General features: G+C 41.2%; 1 protein-coding gene and 1 non-coding gene across 5 annotated transcripts in view; one reads left to right on the top strand and one right to left on the bottom strand.

Moving 5' to 3' along the window:
• Vamp7 (vesicle associated membrane protein 7) overlaps positions 1 to 24,580 on the bottom strand; it is a 63,703-nt gene that overhangs the window by 11,804 nt on the left and 27,319 nt on the right. The window contains exon 7 of one of the 4 annotated variants that reach the window (XM_052743085.1): positions 9,669 to 9,746. The exons of 2 other annotated variants lie outside the window; for them this stretch is intronic. In XM_052743085.1, the coding sequence (XP_052599045.1) occupies positions 9,705 to 9,746 (42 nt within the window). In that variant the 3' untranslated portion in view covers positions 9,669 to 9,704. The remainder of the gene's footprint in view (positions 1 to 9,668; positions 9,747 to 24,580) is intronic. One more of the 4 variants, XM_052743094.1, reaches the window with a different exon arrangement.
• Positions 14,778 to 14,907, top strand: LOC128118165 (small nucleolar RNA SNORA24). Its single transcript, XR_008221034.1, has one exon. It is a non-coding gene; the product is annotated as a small nucleolar RNA SNORA24 (small nucleolar RNA).

Raw genomic sequence — 24,580 nt, 5'->3', positions numbered from 1 at the left:
AGATCAGGGAAATACAGAAAGCCACCAGCTAACCTCACCTCACCAACTCTGCATCTTCCAAGGAGAGTGACTTCCTGTCTACCCAGGCTTATATGTCTTGCTTTTCTGCCCTCTCATTGACTCTTAGCCCAGCTACCTCACTTCCTCTTCCCACACAGCTCTGTCACTGTCTGTCTGTCTAGACCTCCAGGTCTCTATGGTTGGTACTGGGATTAAAGGTGTGTGTCACCAAGCTTGGCTCTGTTCCCTAGTGTGGTCTTGAACACATGGAGACCCTGCCTGCTAAGGGATTAAGGGCACGTGCTGGCTGACTTCTTTGTTTACTTAAAATGGCTGGCCTCTTTCCCTGGATCTCCAGGCAAGCTTTATTTATTAACACACAAATAAAATATCACCACATTTCAGCACAAATAAAAAATCACCTAAATAACCAATCAAGATGGCGTCCTGAGGGAACCTTACAATTTTCCATCCTCTGCAATCCTGAAAATTTTTGTCAGCTTGGAGATAATTGGACAGAACTGCCCTATGCCCATGGTTTTTGAGTTCTGGGTTCTTGCTCTCCCTGCAGCAGCCAGTGTCTCACAGCGCTAGTCTTGTTGGCTAGGGTCACTGCGCCTCCAGATTCCCCCCATCTGGGAACTGGGACCTTGAAAATTCTGCTTTGACCATGGCGCCAGAGACACTGGCCCTTCCTCCACTTCCCCTGAACTCTACCTACCCAACCTCCTCCTATGGGGCCACATGTTCCATTCAGTGGCCAACATTCCTCACATTCCTCCTTCTATCTACCCCTCCCACTTCTTCCCCCTCCAGGGCAAAGGTTGAAGACTAAATTCTTCCTCCTCACCTGCCTTCCTGTTCTCCCCCACCTCACTCCCCAATCCCCCAATGCCTCAACCTACATCCTGGTCTACACACTGGCCTAACATTCCTGAATTTTTCATGGTTTCTTCTCATACTTGATTTCACCAGACTCCTGCCCTCCTCTGCCCTCTCTGAGAGGTACCTGGAGCCAATGGAATTGTTCGAGTCCCCAGAGAAGAGACCTCATGGTTTGTTGACTCAATCATATCTCAAGGTATGAAAATGATCTCAGACAAAGTTGTAAATTTTGATAAGCTCCGAGAGATTACATAGCTAGCTGATGAAAACCTGGTCATTTTTCTAAACCAGTTATAAGAGAGCATGGTTCAATATACTTGTCTTGACCTAGCCTCCCCAGCAGGAGCCAAGGTCCTGGCCACCCATTTCATTTCTCAGTCAGTGCCAGATATTAGAAAAAAAAAAAGGCTGAGGAGGGTCCCCAAACTCCCCTACAGGAATTGGTGAAAATGGCTTTTAAAGTTTTTAATGATAGCTGAGTCATCCTGACAGACAAGGCTGAAACAGAAGGTTATGCTTCAAGTCCAAGCATTAGCAGCTGCCCTGAGGCCACCAGGGCCCCCACAAAGGGGACAAGGGAAGTCAACCACAATCCAAGTCAACTCCACCAGAAGCTTGCTTCAAATGCAGCCAATAAGGCCACTGGTCATGGCATTGCCCTGACCCCCAGCTGCCCAGGAGGCCATGCCCTGTCTGCCAACAACCTGGGCACTGGAAATCCGAATGCCCCTGTGTGGGCTCATCTTCTATGCCACACCACAGAGGTCCAGCCTCACCAACATCAGCAACTGAAACTCTTCTAGCCTTTAAACTCCTAAGACTGACAGAGGACTGATGCAGCCTAGAGTTGGTGACTCCCATTGTCCTCTCCAGGCCTAGGGTGACACTGCAGGTAGTGAGTAAGTCCATTGACTTTCTTTTGGACACAGACTATTCTGTTTTGACACCTCACTCAGGTCCTACAGTTCCCTTACCAATTTCTGTCATGGGGATGGACAGGACTCTTTCCTTCCCACTTAGGACCCTGATACTTCCCTGCATTCTTGCAGGGCAATTCTTCTGACACTCTTTTTCCAGTCATACCTGCTTGCCCTGCACCTCTGCTTGGTCATGATATTCTCAACTGCTTTGGGGCCACACTCACTCTCTCCTAAGTATTTCACAGGTCCATTCATGGGGGCTCTCCAGATATGTCAGCCTCTGCACCAGCTTTAAGGACACAAACCCGGCGAGGATTGGCAATGTCATGGAGCTCCTATCAGAAGCTCTCAACATCTCCTGGAAGCTCCACATTCCCTATCACCCACAATGCTCAGGAATGATTGAGAAGGCCAATGGACTCAGCAAACAACAGCTCACCAAGCTCTCCACTGAACTCAGGTTATCTTGGCCTTCCCTTCTCCCCATTGCCCTTACCTGCCTCCAGGCCACCCCATGCTCTCCTACAGGTCTGAGCCCTTTTGAGCTCCTTTATAGGAGGCCCCTTCTTCCTCAATCACCACCTCCCAGCCCAAATTCCCCGACTGGCCAGGTACCTCCCCTACCTTTCCGTTCTAAGGTCCCTTCTTTGTTCACATGCTGACATATATCTCCCTGCTCCAACACCAATAGACCCAATTGCCCCTGATCCTGCCCCACTCCTGGGGGACAGAGTACTCCTCAAACAGCTAGCTCCTAAGTCTCTTGAGCCCCAATGGACAGGACCTTATACTGTGACCCTCACCACCCCCTTAGCTGCCAAGCTCCTGGGATATCCATGCTGGTACCATCTCTCCAGGCTCAAGTAGGCACCTATTCAGGATACATGGTCTGTCCAGCAGCTGGGACCCTCCACCCTCCAGTTTTCCAAGATGTCCCACTGAAGGGCCTATCTGCTCTTCTGCCCTGGGCATTCATCTTTGTAGAACAACTAGGGCAGATGTTAATAATCTATTTTTGCCTAGAAACTTGCCTCCTCTGCTTCCTCAAGAAAGAGATACCAGGATGACAGTTAACTGTATGCTCCTCCACTCATACCTGCTGCTGAATGTGAGCCCACCAACTCCTGACTCCCCCTTCCCCACGTCACCCCATGCCTGCAGGAAGTAGCCAGACTTGAACCAGTGTCCCTATACACAAAGAGTCTGGAATATTCTGGTGGGGGCTCCACCTCAACCCCTGGCACCCTGGCATCCATATACCCAAAGAGTCTGGAATGTTCTGGTAGAAGAGCCACCTTAACTCCCATGCCCCATCTCTTTCCCCAAACCCACCCCCTCAAAGAATGCCAAACATGGCTCCTCCCCCAGAGATGCCCAAGACCCATAATACCATGGGGTATTTAAACTGAATCCCAGAAAATAGACACATGGTTTTCTGGTCTCTCATCCCCGTTTCCTCTCTGGGAGGCTAGAGAATCACCTGGGAATGCTTTAAACCAGGGCCTTTTCTAATTCGGTCTGATTTGGATTGCTGCATAGGTAGAAAGGCCTATCAGGGTGAAAAAATTTTTAATATTTAGTACTGGCTAGTCTTGAACTTATTATGAAGCTAAGGACATTACATTCCTGATTTTTATGGCTACACTTCCAAAATGCCAGGATTATAGGCATGTACCACCTTGCCTGGTTTAGGTGGTTGTGCTGGCTAGGTTTTATGCCAATTTGACACAAGCCAGAGATATGTGAGAGGAAGGAACCTCAATTGAGAAAATGCCTCCAGGCTGCCTTAGTTGCTGGCCAGCAGGGAAGACTCCTGCGGGCAAGTTTCTTCACCAAAACCCACCATCAGACCCTGCAATCTGTAAGACCCACTCTCTACCCCAAACCCACCCATCCACCTGTGACCTAAATGGCTCCCCAAGATACCAAATCTGACAGCTCAGATTGGGCTAAGAGCAGCTCCCTGAGATACAGAATCCCCCAGCTCCAATTAGACTAACAGCTAGTATTGAATCAATAGTGGGCCCCTGAGACACAGGCACAGCAAACAGAGTGGACCAAGAGCAGCTTGCTCAGACACAGGCACTTCTTGCACCTATTGGAGAAAGAGATGGATAGATGACAGTGTAAAAATACATACAACAACATAAAGAGCAATATGGCACCACCAGAACCTAGTGGTTCTACAACATCAAGACCTGAATATCACAATGGAGAAGCAGAAGAAAGCAACCTTAAAAATAACTTTATGAAGATAATAGAGGCTTTTAAAGAGGAAATGAAAAAATCCCTTTGAAATTGAGGAAAAGACAAACAAAAAATTGGAAGAAATCAATAAATCCCTTAAAGAAAGCCAAGAAAATCAAGAAAAAGCAATTAAACAGGTGAAGGAAACAGTTCAAGACCTGAAAATTGAAATAGAAACAATGATGAAGACACAAACTGAGGGAATGCTGGAAATGGAAAATCTGAGTAAACGAACAGGAACTACAGATGCAAACATAACCAACATAATACAAGAGATGGAAGAGAGAATCTCTGGCATGAAGGATACGATAGAGGAAATAGATTCGTCAGTCAAAGAAAACACTAAAGTCAAAAAAGTCATAACACAAAACGTCCAGTAAATCTGAGACACCATGAAAAGACCAAATCTAAGAATAATAGGGATAGAAGAAGGAGAAGAATACCAACTCAAAAGCACAGAAAATATATTCAACAAAATCATAGAAGAAAACTTTCCAACTTAAAGAAGGAAATACCTACGAAGATACAGGAAGCCTATAGAACACCAAATAGACTAGATCCCCCCACAAAAAATCCCCTCGCCACATAATAATCAAACCACTAAGCATACAGAATAAAGAAATAATATTAAGAGCAGCAAAGTAAAAAGGCCAAGTGACTTAAAAAGGCAGACCCATCAGAATAACACCTGACTTCTCAATGGAGACTGAAAGCCAGAAGATCCTGGACAGATGTTATGCAGACACTAAGAGACCACAGATGCCAGCCCAAACTACTATACCCAGCAAAACTTTCAATCACCATAGATGGAATAAACAAGACATTCCAAGACAAACCAGATTTAAACAATACCTATCCACAAATCCAGCCCTATAGAAAGCACTAGAAGGGAAATTCCAACCTAAGGAAGTTAGATGCACCCACAAAAACATAGGCAATAGATACCCCACAGCAACAGATCCCAAAGAAGAGAAAAACCACACACACTACCACCAAAAGTTAACAGGAATCAACAAACACTGGTCATTAAAATCTATCAATGGACTCCATTTGCCTATAAAAAGATACAGGCTAACAGAATGGATAAGAAAACAGGATACATCCTTCTGCTGCATACAAGAAACACAGCTCAAATTCAAATACAGACACTACTTCAAAGGTTGGAAAAAGACTTTCCAGTCAAATGGACTTAAGAAGCAAGCTGGTATAGCTATTTTATCTAACAAAATAGACTTCAATCTAAAATCAATCAAAAGAGATTGGGAAGAACATTACATTTCATCACAGGAAAAATCTACCACGATGAAGTCTCAATTCTGAACATTTATGCCCCAAACACAAGGGCATCCACATATGTAAAAGAAACATTACTAAAGCTTAAACTACAACAAAACCCCACACACTAATAGTGGGAGATTTCAACACCCCACTCTCACCAATGGACAGATCTGCCAGACTGAAACTTAACAGAGAAATAAGGGATCTAACAGATGTTATGACTCAAATGGACTTAATAGATATCTATAGAACATTCCACCCTAACACAAAAGAATATACCTTCTTCTCAGCACCCCATGGAACCTTCTCTAAAATTGACCACATATTGGGTGACAAAGCAAATCTCAACAGATACAAAAATAATTGGAATAACCTCCTGTATTTTATTGGACCACCATGGTTTACAGTTAGGTTTCAACAACAACAAAAATTACAGGAAGTCTACAATCTCATGGAAACTGAATAATGCTCAACTGAATCACCATTGGGTCAAGGAAGAAATAAACAAAGAAATTAAGGACTTCCTAGAATTCCATGAAAATGAACATACAACATACCCAAACTAATGGGACACTATGAAAACAGTTCTAAGAGGAAAATTCATAGCACTAAATGCCCACATAAAGAAGTTGGAGAAATCTCACACTAGTGACTTAACAGCACACCTGAAAGCTCTAGAAGAAGAAGAAGAAGCAAAGTCACCCAGGAGGAATAGACGCTAGGAAATAATCAAATTGAGAGCTGAAATCAATAAGATAGAGACAAAGAGAACAATACAAAGAATCAATGAAACAAAGAGTTGGTTCTTTGAGAAAATCAACAAGATAGACAAATCCTTATCCAAATTAACCAAAAGGCAGAGAGAGAACATCCAAATTAACAAAATCAGAAATGAAAAGGGAGACATAACAACAGACACTGAGGAAATCCAGAGAATCATCAGGTCATACTTCAAAAACTTTCCTCCAACAAGGCCACATCTACTCCAACAAAGCCACACCTCCCAATAGTGCTACTCCCTTTGGGGGCCATTTTCTTTCAAACCACCTCACCCACTAAGCCATCTTGTCAGCCCTACTATTATGATTTGAATATAAACCCCTACACACACAGGGATGTGGTGATATTTTGTTTGTGATCTAACAAATAAAGCTTGCCTTAAGAGCAGAGTGCAGAGTTAAGCCACTAGTTAGCCATAGAGGGTAGGCAGTCGTAGTATACACCTTTAATCCCAGAACTCAGGAGGCAGAGGCAGACAGATCTCTGTGAGTTCAAGGCCACCATGGGCTTCACAAGACTGATCCAGTCTAAAAGAGAAACAGAGCTAGGCAGTGATGGCATACATCTTTGATCCTAGCACTTGGGATCTCAGGCCTTTAATCCCAACACTAGGGAGGTGGAGACAGGAAGTGATATGGCTGGGTAGAGAGAGGAATATAAAGTGGGAGGAGACAGGAGCTCAGCTGTACTACACAAAATTGGAAAATCTAAAAGAAATGGACAATTTTCTAAATAGGTATCACATACCAAAATTAAATCAAGACCAGATAAACAATTTAAATAGACCTATAACCACTAAGGAAACAGAAATGGTCATTAGAAAGTCTCTTAATCAAACAAACAAAAAAACAAAAAGGCCCAGGACCAGATGGTTTCAGTGCAGAATTCTATCAGAATTTCAAAGAGCTAATACCAACACTCTTCAAATTGTTCCACACAATGGAAACAGAAGGAACACTACCAAACTCTTTTTATGAGGCTACAGTTACCCTGATACGCAAACCACACAAAGATGCAACAAAGGAAGAGAATTACAGACCAATCTCCCTCATGAACATTGATGCAAAAATACTCAATAAAATACTGGCAAACCGAATCCAAGAACACATCAAAAAAATTATCTACCATGATCAAGTAGGCTTCATCCCAGAAATGAAAGGATGGTTCAACATACAAAAATCTGTCAATGTAATACACCATATAAACAAACTGAAAGAAAAAAAAATCACATGATCATCATTTTAGATGCTGAAAAAGCCTTTGACAAAATCCAATACCCCTTCATGGTAAAGATCCTAGAGAGATCAGGAATACAAGGAACATACCTAAACTTAATAAAGGCACTTTACAGCAAGCCGATAGCAAACATCAAATTAAATGGAGAGAAACTCAAAGCGTTACCACTAAAATCAGGAACAAGACAAGGCTGTCCACTCTCCCCATATTTATTCAATATAGTACTCAAAGTCCTAGTTAGAGCAATAAGACAACAAAACGAGATCAAAGGAATACAAATTGGAAAGAAAGAATTCAAACTTTCCCTATTTGCAGATGAAATGATATTATACATAAGTGACCCCAAAAATTCTACCAGGGAACTCCTACAGCTGATAAACACCTTCAGCAATGTGGCAGGATACAAGATTAACTAAAAAAAATTAGTAGCTCTCCTATATACCAATGATAAAAGGACTAAGAAAGAAATCAGAGAAACATCACCCTTTACAATAGCCACAAATAATAGAAAATACCTTGGGGTAATTTTAACTAAGCAAGTGAAGGTCCTGTATGACAAGAACTTTAAGTCCTGAAGAAAGAAATTGAAGAAGATGTCAGAAGATGGAAAGATCTCCCATGCTCATGGATAGGTAGGATTAACATAGTAAAAATGGTAATCTTACCAAAAGCAATCTACAGATTCAATGCAATCCCCATCAAAATCCCAACACAATTCTTCACAGATCTGGAAAGAACAATACTTAACTTCATATGGAAAAACAAAATACCCAGGACAGCTAAAACAATCCTGTACAATAAAGCAACCTCTGGAATGCTGTGGATGATTGATTGATAAATAAAGTGCTGATTGGCCAGGAGCCAGGCAGGAAGTATAGGCGGGACAAGCAGAGAATAGAATTCTGGAGTGGAAGGCTCAGGAAAGAGACAAGCAGATGTTGAGATAGTGGTAAGCCACAAGCCACATGGCAACTTATAGATTAATAGAAATGGGTTACTTTAAGATATAAGAATAGTTAGCAAGAAGCCTGCAATGGCCATACAGTTTAAAAGTAATATAAGTCTCTGTGTGTTTACTTGGTTGGGTCTGAGCAGTTGCGGGACTGGCGGGTGAGAGAGATTCGTCCTGACCGTGGGCCAGGCAGGACCAGAAAAACACTAGCTACACTGGAAGAATCACCATCCCTGACCTCAAGCTCTACTGTAGAGCTATAGTAATAAAAAACAGCTTGGTATTGGCATAAAAACCAACATGTGGTGTAGCATGAATCTTAAAGGTACTTATTAATAAAATCAAACCTGAGGATGAATGCTGGAAGATCAGAGAAGCAGAACAAGCCACAGCTACCTTACCTTGCCAGTTCCTCAGCTGATCCTGTTTCCTCAGACTAGAAGCCTCTTGAGTCCTTATCCAAATGAATCTCAGCTGAACTGCTTTTCGAAATCCTGAATGCTTAACCACCTAAAAGCTTCTAGTTTCTGGTCTTCACGCCTTATATATCTTTCTGCTTTCTGCCATCACTCCCTGGGATTAAAGGCGTGTGTCACCATGCCTGGCTGTTTCCAATGTGGCCTTGAACTCACAGACATCCAGAGGGATTTCTGCCTCTGGAATGCTAGGATTAAAGGTGTGAGTGCCACCATTTTCTAGCCTCTGTATCTAGTGACTGTTCTGTTCTTTGACCCCAGATAAGTTTATTAAGGTGCACAATATTTTGGGGAACACAATACCACCACATTTCCCCCTTTTTTGTCTAAAACTAAAAAAAGCTTATAACTAATACAAGAAAAACTATATCTAATAAGTATATACAATATATACAGTCAAGAATTACATTTACAATGTCTAGTCCACTAACATTTGACAGATTCAGACAAAAAAAATCCATTATCCAGTAACATTTGATAAACTCAGACAAAAAAATTTCATTACTTATCCTATTTAAAATAAGTAGTTCCTTTTTAAAAGTAGATTCCATAATCTCCCTTTTTAATCTTATCATATCCATATTCTCTCTTTTTTCTTTTCATAATAGATTCAATAATCTACCTTTTGTCATTTTTATATCTTCCCCATTTTCTTTTTAGAGTAAATTCAATGATCTACCCATTTATCATATTATTTATCTTTTTTCTCAGAGTAGAGTCAATGATCTACCTCATATCTATATTTTCCTTTTTCTTTTTCTTTTTTTTTAAACAAAAACTCTGAATCTAATCTCCTTGTTCAGCTTTTTTCCTGACCATTAACAATAACTTGTAACCAACCATAGTAAACAATAACAATATCCATAACTCATTAAACGGTGAAAAAACACCTACCCCACCTCTTGGGAATGTGGGCGTCATGTTCTTAAATTACTTCCTGCTTTCTAGGGGTGAAGACATCTTTAGGGAATCCTGAAAAGAAAATTTTTGGGTTAATTGTCAAGTCCTGTATCATTTGTCCAGTCGCTGCATAATGAGAAAATGCAGGGCTTGTCACAAGTCCTTGTTCAAGTAGTCCGTCAGGCTGGATCACCTCAGCTAGCCATCTTGAAATTGTCCTGAGCAGTTTGTAGTCCAAAGCAGATCTTTCCGTGGTGTTAATCAGCTTAATGGCTTTACCATAGTCCATATGGAATCATTGTTGTGGGGTCCCATCATCCTTTTGAAGATTTCAAAGTTGCTGTTAGGTGTGGTCATGGTTTCCTGCAGATTTTTTTTTTTTTTTTTTTGTGTGTGTGTGTGTGTGTGTGTGTGTGTGTGTGTGTGTGTGTGAGTCTCCTCTGTGGTTTGGAGCAATCACAGTCTGATAAATGTCTGTCTCTCGGAACCACGAATGTTCTTCCCTAGAAGAGAAAAATCTTCACAGCAATTTCTCCCCACCATTTATTTGTCTTGCCAAACTTTTCCAAACTGACCTTTGACGATGCTTTCTTGTAACATGATGGTCCTGGCAATTCTTCTCTAACAAGCAGCAGTAAACTCTTCCACCCAGGTAGCAGCATCACCGCAGTAACCAACACAATGAGAAGCAGCCAGCAACTTGGAGCAGCAGTCGCTGCCTCCATGGTCCCACCGCCACTGTTTGTGGCTCGTCCAAAGCATCTCCTTAGCAAGCCTCCTAGGCTGGCCTCAAACACGGGATCCTCCTGCCTCTGCCTCCTTCAGTAAATCCAACCGGCGTGCGCCACCACAACCGGTAAAGTGTAGCTCGGGCAAGTAGCTTTTTCGTGAATTTGTACCACGAATGTTGGGCACCAGATGTAGCATGAATCTTAAAGGTACTTATTAATAAAATCAAACCTGAGGCCAGTTATTGGGGTGAATGCTGGAAGATCAGAGAAGCAGAACAAGCCACAGCTACCTTACCTTGCCAGTTCCTCAGCTGATCCTGTTTCCTCAGCTGATCTTGTTTCCTCAGACTAGAAGCCTCTGAGTCCTTATCCAAATGAATCTCAGCTGAACTGCTTTTCGAAATCCTGAATGCTTAACCACCTAAAAGCTTCTAGTTTCTGGTCTTCACGCCTTATATATCTTTCTGCTTTCTGCCATCACTCCCTGGGATTAAAGGCGTGTGTCACCATGCCTGGCTGTTTCCAATGTGGCCTTGAACTCACAGACATCCAGAGGGATTTCTGCCTCTGGAATGCTAGGATTAAAGGTGTGAGTGCCACCATTTTCTAGCCTCTGTATCTAGTGGCTGTTCTGTTCTTTGACCCCAGATAAGTTTATTAAGGTGCACAATATTTTGGGAAACACAATACCACCACAATGTGGACCAATGGAATTGAATTGATGACCCTGACATTAATCCGCACACCCATGAACACCTAATTTTTTACAAAGAAGCCAAAACTGTACAATGGAAAAAAGAAAGCATCTTCAACAAATGGTGCTGGCATAACTGAATGTCAACATGTAGAAGATTGCAAATAGATCCATATCTATCACCATGCATAAAACTCAAGTACAAGTGGATCAAAGACCTCAGCATAAATCCAGTTACACTGAACCTGATAGAAGAGAAAGTAGGAAGTAGTCTTGAACGCATTGGCACAAGAGACCACTTCCTAAATATAACACCAGTAGCACAGACACTAAGAACAACAATTAATAAATGGGACCTCTTGAAACTGAGAAGCTTTTGTAGGGCAAAGGACATGGTCAATAAGACAAAACGACAGCCTACAGAATGGGAAAAGATCTTCACCAAGCCCACATCTGACAGAGGGCTGATCTTCAAAATATATAAAGAATTAAAAAAACTAGACATCAAAATACTGAACAACCCAATTAAAAAATGGGCTACAGAGCTAAACAGAGAATTCTCAACAGAAGAATCTCAAATGGCCCAAAGACATTTAAGAAATTGCTCCACATCCTTAGTCATCAGGGAAATGCAAATCAAAACAACTCTGAGATACCATCTTACACCTGTCAGAATGGCTAAGACAAAGAATACTGATAACAGCTTATGTTGGAGAGGATGTGGAGCAAGGGGAACACTCCTACACTGTTGGTGGGAGTGCAAACTTGTACAGCCACTTTGGAAATCAGTATGGCGGTTTCTCAGAAAATTGGGAATCGAGTCAATCTTCCTCAAGACCCACCTATACCACTCTTGAGCATATACCCAAGGAATGTTCAATCATACCACAAGAACACATGCTCAACTATGTTCATAGTAGCATTATTAGTAATAGCCAGAACCTGGAAACAATCTAGATGTCCCTCAACCAAAGAATGGATAAAGAAAATGTGGTACATATACACAGTGGAGTACTACTCAGCAGTAAAAAACAATGACATCATGAAATTTGTAGGAAAATGGATGGAACTTAAAAATATAATCCTGAGTGAGGTAACCCAGAAGACAAACATGGTATGTACTAACTTATAAGTGGAGACTAGATGTAAAGCAAAGGATAACCAGACTACAATCCACGGCACTAGGGTAACAAGGAGGACCCTAAGAGAGATGCATAGATCACCCTGGGAAGGGGAAATAAATGAGATCTCCTGAGTAAACTGGGGGTATGGGGAGGAAATAGCAGGTAGGGGATGGGGGATGAGAACATAAGGGAAGAGGATGGTCAAGCTGGAATAGGGTCAGAGTGGGAGAGCAGTGAAATATATACCATGATAGAGGGAGAGAGACATCATGGGGATAGGGAGAAACCAGTTGCTAGGGAAGTTCCCAGGAATCCACAAGAATAACCCCAGCTTACAGACTATCAATAGCGGAGAGGGTGACTGAGCTGGCCTACCCGGTAATCAGATTGGTGAATACCCTAACTGTCATCATAGAGCCTTTCTCCAGTGACTGATGGAAACAGATGCAGAGATCCACAGCCAAGCACCAGACCAAGCTCCAGGAGTCCAGTTGAAGAGAGAGAAGAGGGATTGTATGAGCAAGGGGTATCAAGATCATAATGGGGAAACCTACAGAGACAACTAACCAAACTAGTGGGAACTCATGAACTTTGGACCGACAGCTGTGGAGCCTCCATGGGACTGGACTAGGCCCTCTGCATAAGTGAGACAGTTAGTTTGATCTGCTTGAGGGGCCTCCTGGCAGTGAGATCTGGATCCATCCCTGGTACATGACCTGGCTTTTTGGAGCCAACTACCTATGGTGGGACACCTTGCACAGCCTTGATTCAGGGGGAGGGGCTTGGACCTGCCTCTACTGAATGGACCAGGCTCTGCTAACTCCCTATGGGAGGCCTTACCTTGTTGGAGGAGGGAATAGAGGGTGGGTTGGGTGGGGGGAGGCTGGAGGGGTGGGAGGAGGGAGGAGAGGGGGATCTGTGGTTGGTATCTGAGATGAATAAAAAAATTCCTTAATAAAAAAAAAAAAAGAAAATGCCTCCATAAGATTGGGCTGTAGGCAAGCCTATAGAGCATTTTCTTAATTAGTGATTGATGTGGGAGGGCCAATCCCATTGAAGGCAGTGCTGCTTCTTGGCTGGTGGTCCTAGGTTCTATATGAAAGCAGGGTGAGCAAGCCATTGAGCAGTACTCCTTCATGGCCTCTGCAACAGCTCCTGCTTCAAGATTTTTGCCCTGACATCCATCAATGAACAGTGAAGTGGCACTGTAAGGCAAAATAAACCCTCTCCTCTCCAAGTTGATTGTGGTCATGGTGTTCTATCATAGCAATAGTAGACCGAAGACAGAAATGATGAAAATTAAACCCAGGGCTTTGTGCACACCAAGCAAGCACTTAACTAGTCCAATAGCTTTTTAATACATGGGGATAAGTCATGATCTTTCAAAGGGAGTAGTCAGTTAGTAGAAGAGGGTAGAAAGGCATCTCTGAGTTTTGATCATACTCTAATTCTTAATCTGCATGTTGGCTCAATGCACATATTTGCATACACTAGTAAATTATTATAAGCTGTACACTTACAGTTAATATACTTTTCAATATGGCTGCTACATTTCAATTAACTGCTTTCTCTACAAAGTCTCTATAGTACAGCAGGTAATAAGGTATCAGCCTGGGTTTCATTTAGTGCAAAGTGAAAAGGATGGCTTGCACAAACCCAACTGCTACATGAGTATATATTACATATCCAAACTAAGTGCATTAATCCCTAAACATTCATGCTATAGATATGTGCACTGACTAGAGCATATGAGAAGGGCCTACAAAAGTAACATAGGTAAATGATTAGAGAAAATGGTCCTTAACTGAAAAAAGTTAATACAGATTATAAGAGAATAATAACTCTAATAATTATATCAGTCAGACTTTCACAATAATATATGCACATACCCAAGATGATCCTAAAGGTAGAAATATTTTTTTCAGCACATGATTTCAGAGGGCTCAGTCCAGTCACTTGGTCCTATGCTTTGCCAGAACAGTATGGTGATAGCAATATGTGGCAAAGAGTACTTATCTCATGGTAAAAGTAGGGAAAGGGAGACTGGAAAGGTCTAAGAACAAGATAACCTCAAGAACCATCACTATTGACATATACTACCTTGCACATGCCTTTAATCCCAGCATTCAAGACACAGTGGCAGATGAATCTCTGGGTTTGAGGCCAGCCTGGTCTACATGGCCAATTTCAGGCCAGCCAGGGCTACATAGTGAGACAGCTGTGAGCCACTATATGGGTGCTGAGAACTGAACCCAGTTCCTCTGTAATAGCATTAAGTACTCTTAACTGCTGAGCCATCTCTCCAGCCCTACACAGAAAAACTCAAGAGTGAAGAACTATGATAAAAACATTCTAAAATGATGATCTAAAAGAGAGCAAGGGAAACTGTCCCTCAGCACATTTCTACCAACAGAGAGAAATTTACTATTAGAATCTTATCTGTTCACGGTAACGGGCAAACAATAATGTACCTATTTGTCTACATAAAAAGGCTCTGAGTAGGTTACTGTATTTTAATCTGGATAAACCTCATTTCATTACTCAAGAATTTTCTCTCCATGTACCTTTGAGACCTGTTTGCTATGGCAGTTTCCCTTCCTGGCTATGGAAAAGAATATTCTTGTTTATTGGTAAGGCTGTCACCATTTAACTGGTATAAGATTCTGATCTGGCCAGTAACCTTGGCTCATAGGGGCTCACAGAGACTGAACTGACAATCAGGGAGATTGCATGGGTCTGACCTAGGCCCTCTGCATATATGTTATGGTTGTGTAGCTTGATCTTCTTGTAGTCTTCTTGGGGTCTCCTAATAGTGGGAGTAGAGCTGTCTCTGATTCTTTTGCCTGCTTTTGGGACCCTTTTCCTCCTACTGAGGTACCTCGTCCAATTGTAATAGAAGAGGAGGTGCCTAGTCTTATTGCAACTTGAATATGCCATATTTGGTTAATATCCCTAGGAGGCATGCCCTTTTCTGAAGTGAAAATAGGAGGAGTGGATCAGGGGGAGAGGTGGTAGGAGGGGAGGGACTAGAAGGAAAGGACTGAGGGGAAACTGAGGTCAGGATATAATATATGAGAGAATAAAAATTAAAAAAAAATGTTTCCTATCACTCTTGTTATAAAGATGATACAGATGTGTGTATGTGTGTGTGCATACCCATGCAAACATACATGTGTATATGTAGCTTGGAGAGCACATAAATATATAAAAATTAAAAAAAATAAAAAATTTTAAAAAAGATTCTGATTTGTACAAGTAACATTCTTCACTGTTAAGAATGCTGTGAGATACCAGGTTATTGAGTATGCTGTTCTAAACTATTAATCAAATGTTTATCTGAAAAAAATAATTTTGTAATGCTTAAAATGGTGGTCTATTCAGCTACACATCCTAAGAAGTCAAACACAAGCATGCAAGTAAATCCACAGGTACAGAGGATCCATGTTAAAGTTAAGGTAGCTGTGATGCAACACCCAGAGTTTGAATGGCCCTGACACACTCAAATATTACCTTAAGTATTCAACAAAATCATGAAGCAACTTGCTAGCCTTGCTACACTGCTAAACACTAAAGTAACATGTTTTAGCTTATCTCAATTTTTAAACTGTTACCGAAAACAAATTATTTCCCCCTTTTAAATTACATAGATGTTTAATTAGCTTGATTTACAAAGTAGGAATTTTTTTTAGATTCCAGTGGTATCTAATAGCATCTTTAGGCAAGAATGCCAGTTTAAAAAAATTATGCACAATCTTAAGAATAGCAGATGCTGATACTTCTCAAGAAGAGGCAAGTGTAGCTAGTAGCAGCTCCCTATGTCTTAATTACTCAGAAGCAATTCAAATGCAGTCCTTATATAACATGGTTTTAGAGACAAGGTTTCTATTACTATATTCCTATCAAATACCATAGCACATAGGTTTTGGGGGGTATGTGTGTGTGTGTGTGTGTGTGTGTGTGTGTGTGTGTGTATTCTACACAAGAAAATGGTATTAGTGGTGGGCATTTAATTATTTATTTGTGTGTGTGTGTGTGTGTGTGTGTGTGTGTGTGTGTGTGTGTATTCTACACTAGACCGTAATGTCAGTGGCCATGTCAGAGGAGCTTCAGTCAGCAATGGAGCTTATGGAATACAGCCCACCAGATAGCAAAGCTACAATGGGTCCCTGGAGGAGCAAAAGCCCTGGGGGAATTGTCTCTATAGTGCCCCTTGCTTCTACTGTGCTTTCTCCTGCTTGCTGCTGTTGTGTTCCTATTGTATTTGGCATGGTGTGATTACCATGTGAAAGGATCCCACTCTATCTAGTATAGTGATTGTTTCATGGGAAAATCCCACTCCTTGCTGGGAAATTTAATTGTGGCTCATAAAGAAGATAATTTTTATTGAGCAATGATGCTTAAGTTGGATCAATGATTTAAAGATACAGGTGGTTAGGACAGTTAGTAAAGATGATTAGGGAAATGGTTTAGGTTATTCTGCCATTGCTCCAAATAGAGATACAAATAAGGCAAAATTGGGCTAGAAGTCACTTGGTTAGATGTAAGATATGCAGAGGATGGATAATAAGAACAAGGAAGTTTCATGCATTACAGACCTGCCTGTGTCAAAACAGGCTGATGACCAAAGAAAGCAATTATGTCCTTACAGAAGGTCATGTAACTTACAGAATAAATCACAGGCCCAAGGTATGCACCTTACATACCTTGAAAAACAGAGTTGTGAAAGGAAATTAGATGACCCTATTGTATGTAAAGAAAAACAGATGGTTAGCTAGACCATTTGAGTAAAGTTTTGTAGAACAGAAAAAGTATAGGAGGAGATACAAGCACACCCTGCACAGACTGGGAACAGGTAAGGCCCCATCTCCCGGACTGGGCAGACCAGGTCCCTAGTCCCTAGGCCCTGGGAGCACATCCTGTGCCCCTCCCCCAAGCCAATGGAGCCCCAGGGGCCAGCTAGCTGCCCCTTCCCCCACCTCCTCGCCAAGAAAACAGCCCCCTGTGACACCAGTGAAATCCGGATACATAAGCACACCCTGTACCAATTGGGAACAGGTAAGGCCCCATCTCTGGACTTGCTCCTCCAGGGACCCATTGTAGCTTTGCTATCTGGTGGGCTGTATTCCATAAGCTCCATTGCTGACTGAAGCGCCTCCCTAGCCCCTAGGCCCCGGAGGCACACCCTGTGCCCCTCCCCTAAGACACTTGAGCTCCAGGGACTAGCCAGCTGCCTCTTCCCCTGGCTCCTCGCCAAGTAAAAAAGCCCCCTGTAACACTAGTGAAAACCGGAGTCACAAGCCCAACCTGCACACATTGGGAACAGATTGGACCAAGAGCCCAGATTAGACCAAGAGCTCCCATTAGACCAAGAGTATTAACTGGACCACAAGAGGCTCCCTCAGACACAGGCAGCACTTGCACGGAGTGGAAGAAGGGATGGATAGAAGCCAGTGCAAAAATACAGTCAACAACATAAAGACCAACATGGCACCATCAGAACCTAGTGGTGCTACATCAGCAAGACCTGAACATCCCAAAGCAGAAGAAGCAGAAGAAATAGACTTTAAAAATGACTTTACAATGATAGAGACTTTTAAAGAGGAAATGAAAACTACCCTTAAAGAATTTGAAGAAAAGACAAACAAAAAATTGGAAGAAATCAATAAATCCCTTAAAGAAAGCCAAGAAAAAGCAATTAAACAGGTGAATGAAATAGTCCAAGATTTGAAAACTGAAATAGAGACAATAAAGAAGACACAAACTGAGGGAAGGCTGGAAATGGAAAATCTGAGTAAACAAACAGGAACTACAGATGCAAGCATAACCAACAGAATGCAAGAGATGGAAGAGAGAATCTCTGGTGTTGAAAATACAATAGAGGAAATAGATTCATCAGTCAAAGAAAACACTAAAGCCAAAAAAGTCATAACACAAAATGTCCAGGAAATTTGGGACACCATGAAAAGGCTAAACCTAAGAATAACAGGGATAGAAGAAGAAGAATACCAACTCAAAGGCACAGAAAATATATTCAACAAAACCACAGAAGAAAACTATATCAACTTAAAGAAGGAAATGCCTATGAAGGTACAAGAAGCTTACAGAATGCCAAATAGACTGGATCCTCCCCAAAAAAGACCCCTTACCACATAATAATCAAACCATTAAACACACAGAATAAAGAAAAAATATGAAGAGATGCAAAGGAAAAAGGCCAAGTAACATATAAAGGCAGGACTGCTGTGGGATGGTCTCTATGTCAAGTGTGTTGCTGATTGGTCAATAAATAAATCACTGGTTGGCCAGTGGCTAGGCAGGAAGTATAGGCGGGACAAGGAGGAGAATAAAGCTGGGAAGTGGAAGGCTGAGTCAGAGAGACACTGCCAGCAGCCATGATGAGAAACAGCATGTGAAGATGCCAGTAGGCCATGAGCCACGTGGCAAGGTATAGATTAATAGAAATGGATTAATTTAAGCTGTAAGAACAGTTAGCAAGAAGCCTGCCACGGCCATACAGTTTATAAGCAATATAAGTCTCTGCATTTACTTGGTCGGGTCTGAGCGGCTGTGGGACTGGCAGGTGAGAGAGATTTGCCCTGACCATGGGCCAGGCAGGAAAACTCTAGCTACACAGGACCATCAGAATAACACCTGACTTCTCAATGGAGACTCTGAAAGCCAGAAGGTCCTGGACAGATGTTATGCAGGCACTAAGAGACCAAGCATGCCAACCCAGACTATTATATCCAGCAAAACCTTCAATCACCATAGATGGAATAAACAAAATATTCCATGATAAAACCAGATTTAAACAATACCTATCCACAAATCCAGTCCTACAAAAAGCACTAGAAGGAAAAATCCAACCAAAGAAAGTTAGATACAACTATGAAAATACAGGAAATAGACAATCCCACACCAACAAATACCAAAGAAGAGAAACACACAACACTACTAACAAAAAATAACAGGAATTAACAATCACTGGTCATTAATATCCATTAATATCAATGGTCTCAATTCGCCTATAAAAAGCCACAGGCTGACAGAATGGATACAAAAATAGGATACATCCTTCTGCTGCATACAAGAAACACACCTCAACTTTAAAGACAGACACTACCTTAGAGTAAAAGATTGGTAAAAGACTTTCCAATCAAATGGACTTAAGAAGCAAGCTGGTACAGCTATCCTAATATCTAATAAAATAGACTTCAAACTAAAATCAACTGAAAGAGATCAGGAAGGACATTCCACACTTATCACAGGTAAAATCCACCAAGATGAAGTCTCAGTTCTGAACTGAAAACTCAAAGGCACAGAAAATATATTCAACAAAATCATAGAAGAAAATTATACCAACTTAAAGAAGGAAATGCCTATGAAGGTACAAGAAGCTTACAGAACACCAAATAGACTGGATCCAAATACAATATTTATACCCCAAATACAAGGGTACGCACATTTGTAAAAGAAACATTACTAAAGCTTAAATCACACATCAAACGCAACACACTAGTAGAGGGAGATTTTAACACTGCACTCTCACCAATGGACAGATCTGCCAGACTGAAACTTAACAGAGAAATAAGGAATCTAACAGAAGTTTTGACTCAAATGGACTTAACAGATATCTACAGAACATTCCACCCTAACACAAAAGAATGTACCTTCTTCTCAGCAACCCATGGAACCTTCTCTAAAATTGACCACATGCTTGGTCACAAGCAAATCTCAACAGATACAAAAATAATTGGAATAACCTCCTGCATTTTATTGGACCACTATGGTTTACAGTTAGGTTACAACAACAAAAATTACAGAAAGCCTACAATCTCATGGAAACTGAATAATGCCCAAATGAATCACAAATGGGTCAAGGAAGAAATAAAGAAAGAAATTAAAGATTTCCTAGAATTCAATGAAAATGAAAGTACAACATACCCAAACTTATGGGACACTATGAAAGCAGTTCCAAGAGGAAAATTCATAGCACTAAATGCCCACATAAAGAAGTTGGAGAAATCTCACACTAGTGACTTAACAGCACACCTGAAAGCTCTAGAACAAAAAGAAGCAAACTCACCAAAGAGTAATCGATGCCAGGAAATAATCAAAATGAGGGCTGAAATCAATGAAATAGAAACAAAGACAACAATACAAAGAATCAATAAAACCAAGAGTTGGTTCTTTGAGAAAATCAACAAGATAGACAAGCCCTTATCCAAATTAACCAAAAGGCAGAGAGAGAGCATCCAAATCAACAAAATCAGAAATGAAAAGGGAGAAATAACAACAGACAATGAGAAAATCCAGAGAATCATCAGGTCATACTTCAAAAACCTGTACTCCACAAAATTGGAAAATGTGAAAGAAATGGACAATTTTCTAAATAGTTACCACATACCAAAGTTAAACCAAGACTAGATAAACAATTTAAATAGGCCAATAACCCCTAAGGAAATAGAAAGTCATTAAAAGTCTCCTAACCAAAAAAAAGTACAGGACCAGATGGCTTCAGCACAGAATTCTACCAGAATTTGAAAGAAGAGCTAATTCCAATACTCTTCAAATTGTTCCACACAATGGAAACAGAAGGAACACTACCAAACTCTTTTTATGAGGCTACAGTTACCCTGATACCCAAACCACACAAAGATGCAACAAAGGAAGAGAATTACAGACCAATCTCCCTCATGAACATTGATGCAAAAATACTCAATATAATATTGGCAAACCGAATCCAAGAACACATCAAAAAAATTATCTACCATAATCAAGTAGGCTTCATCCCAGAAATGAAAGGATGGTTCAACACACAAAAATCTGTCAATGTAATACACCATATAAACAAACTGAAAAAAAAACATGATCATCTCATTAGATGCTGAAAAGCCTTTGACATAATCCAACACCCCTTCATGGTAAAGGTCCTAGAGAGGAACATACCTAAACTTAATAAAGGCACTTTACAGCAAGCCGATAGCAAACATCAAATTAAATGGAGAGAAACTCAAAGCGATACCACTAAAATCAGGAACAAGACAAGGCTGTCCACTCTCCCCATATTTATTCAATATAGTACTCAAAGTCCTAGATAGAGCAATAAGACAACAAAACGAGATCAAAGGGATACAAATCGGAAAGGAAGAAGTCAAACTTTCACTAATTGCAGGCAATATGATAGTGTACATAACTGACCCCAAAAATTCTACCAGGGAACTCCTACAGCTGATAAACACCTTCAGCAATGTGGCAGGATACAAGATTAACAAAAAAATCAGTAGCCCTCCTATATACAAATGATAAAAGGGTTGAGAAGAAATCAGAGAAACATCACCCTTTACAATAGCCACAAATAATAGAAAATACCTTGGGGTAACTCTAACTAAGCAAGTGAAGGTCCTGTATGACAAGAACTTTAAGTCTCTGAAGAACGAAATTGAAGAAGATATCAGAAAATGGAAAGATCCCCCATGCTCATGGATAGGTAGGATTAACATAGTAAAAATGGCAATCTTACCAAAAGCAATCTACAGATTCAATGCAATCCCCATCAAAATCCCAACACAATTCTTCACAGATCTGGAAAGAACATATATGGAAAAACAAAAAACCAAGGATAGCTAAAAGAACCCTGTAGAATAAAGTAACCTCTGGAGGCATCACGATCCCTGACCTCAAGCTCTACTATAGAGCTACAGTAATAAAAACAGCTTGGTACTGGCATAAAAACCAACATGTGTACCAATGAAATTGAAGTGAAGACCCTGACATTAGTCCGCACACCCATGAACACCTAATTTTTTACAAAGAAGCCAAAACTGTACAATGGAAAAAAGAAAGCATCTTCAACAAATGGTGCTGGCATAACTGGATGTCAACATGTAGAAGATTGCAAATAGATCCATATCTATCACCATGCATAAAACTCAAGTACAAGTGGATCAAAGACCTCAGCATAAATCCAGTTACACTGAACCTGATAGAAGAGAAAGTAGGAAGTAGTCTTGAACGCATTGGCACAAGAGACCACTTCCTAAATATAACACCAGTAGCACAGACACTAAGAACAACAATTAATAAATGGGACCTCTTGAAACTGAGAAGCTTTTGTAGGGCAAAGGACATGGTCAATAAGACAAAACGACAGCCTACAGAATGGGAAAAGATCTTCACCAACCCTACATCTGACAGAGGGCTGATCTCCAAAATATATAAAGAATTAAAAAAAACTAGACATCAAAATACTGAACAACCCAATTAAAAAATGGGCTACAGAGCTAAACAGAGAATTCTCAACAGAAGAATCTCAAATGGCCCAAAGACATTTAAGAAATTGCTCCACAACCTTAGTCATCAGGGAAATGTAAATCAAAACAACTCTGAGATACCATCTTACATCTGTCAGAATGGCTAAGACAAAAAATACTGATAACAGCTTATGTTGGAGAGGATGTGGAGCAAGGGGAACACTCCTACACTGTTGGTGGGAGTGCAAACTTGTACAGCCACTTTGGAAATCAGTATGGCGGTTTCTCAGAAAATTGGGAATCGAGTCAATCTTCCTCAAGACCCACCTATACCACTCTTGGGCATATACCCAAGGAATGCTCAATCATACCACAAGGATACATGCTCAACTATATTCATATCAGCATTATTTGTAATAGCCAGAACCTGGAAACAACCTAGATGCCCCTCAACTGAAGAATGTATAAAGAAAATGTGGTACATATACACAATGGAATACTACTTAGCAGACAAAAACAATGACATCATGAGGTCTGCAGGCAAAGGATGGAACTTAAAAATATCATCCTGAGGGAGGTAACCCAGACTCAGAAGGACAAACACGGTATGTACTCACTCATAAGTAGATACTAGATATAAAGCAAAGGATAACCAGACTGCAACCCACAGCTCCAGGGAGGCTAGCTAGTAAGGAGGACCCTAGGAAGGATGCATGGATTGCCCATTGATGGAGAAATGGATGAGATCTACATGAGCAAACTGGGGGTGGGGGTAATGAAAGGCAAGGGATGGGGGATGAGAGCTTAGGGGAGCAGGAGGTTCTATCTGGAATGGGAACAGAATGGGAGAGCAAGGAAAGAGATACCAGGATAAATGAAGACACCATGGGAATAGGGAGAAGCAGAGAGCTAGGGAGGTCCCCAGGAATCCACACGAATGACTCCCCCATAGACTACTGGCAATAGTAGAGAGGGTACCTGAGCTAGCCTACCCTGGTGATCGGATGGCTGAATACCCTAACTGTCATCATAGAACCGTCCTCCTGTGACTGATGGAAGCAGATGCAGAGATCCACGGCTGTGTCCCAGGTGGAGCTCCAGGAGTCCAATCGATGAGAGGGAGGAGGGATTCCATGAGCAAAGGATATGGAGACCATGACTGGAAAAAGTACAGAGACAACTAGCCAAACTAGTGGAAACGCATAAACTGTGGACCTATAGCTGAAGAACCCATCTATGGTACTGGAGTAGGCCCTCTGGATAAGCGAGACAGTTGTTTAGCTTGAACCGTATTGAGGGCCCCCAGGCAGTGGGATCGGGACCTGTTCCTAGTGCATGAGCTGGCTTTTTGGAGCCTAGTGCCTATGGTGAGACACTTTGCCACAGCCTTGGTGCAGGGAGGAGGAGCTTGACCTGCCTCAACTGAATGTGCTGGGCTCTGCTGACTCCCCATGGGAGACCTTGCCTTGGAGGAGGTGGGACTGGGGGGGAAGGCTGGGGGGTGGGAGGAAGGAGGACAAAGGAAGCTGTGGTTGGTATGTAAAATGAATGGAAAATCTCTTAATTAAAAAAAAGAAATAGAGGAATCTGCTATACTTAAACTGTAAATAGCTGCCTGCCAGTAAAAAAGGAACTGGCTGAAATATACTTGGTTTGCTTAAAACTTTGTTAAGGATCATTGCTTTGGGATGAAGATGTTATGGTGGGAATATTAATACAAAGAAAAGTGTTTAACTACTTATGGGCTTCAAAAAAAACATGTAACTTGTGATCATAATGTGATTTCTTCCTGTGTAAAGATTTTTAATTTGCTTTTGGAAAATACGTAATTTGTGGTTGTGAGGTAATCTTTTCTTCCATATAAATTTTTGTCTTAGGTGAAATAAAAGGGATAAGAGAAAAATAAAGAGACAGAAGAAAAGAAGTAAGAGAAATAAAATGAATTAAGCTTTGCTCCATCAGAAAAGTGTATTTAGTTTCCACCGACTCCGAACCTCTTCTCCTGTTTTTCTGACCTGCTAGAGCTGATTCTCTCAGCAAAATGGTTTTCAAGCATACATATGTGCCCAAAGTTAAGCTGTTTGTCTACATATTTCCCGATTTT

This window comes from Peromyscus californicus, unplaced genomic scaffold, assembly GCF_007827085.1.
Source record: "Peromyscus californicus insignis strain IS unplaced genomic scaffold, ASM782708v3 Scaffold_10__1_contigs__length_136768540, whole genome shotgun sequence".
NCBI classification, from domain to species: domain Eukaryota; kingdom Metazoa; phylum Chordata; class Mammalia; order Rodentia; family Cricetidae; genus Peromyscus; species Peromyscus californicus.
This window is presented reverse-complemented; position numbering and strand designations above follow the sequence as displayed.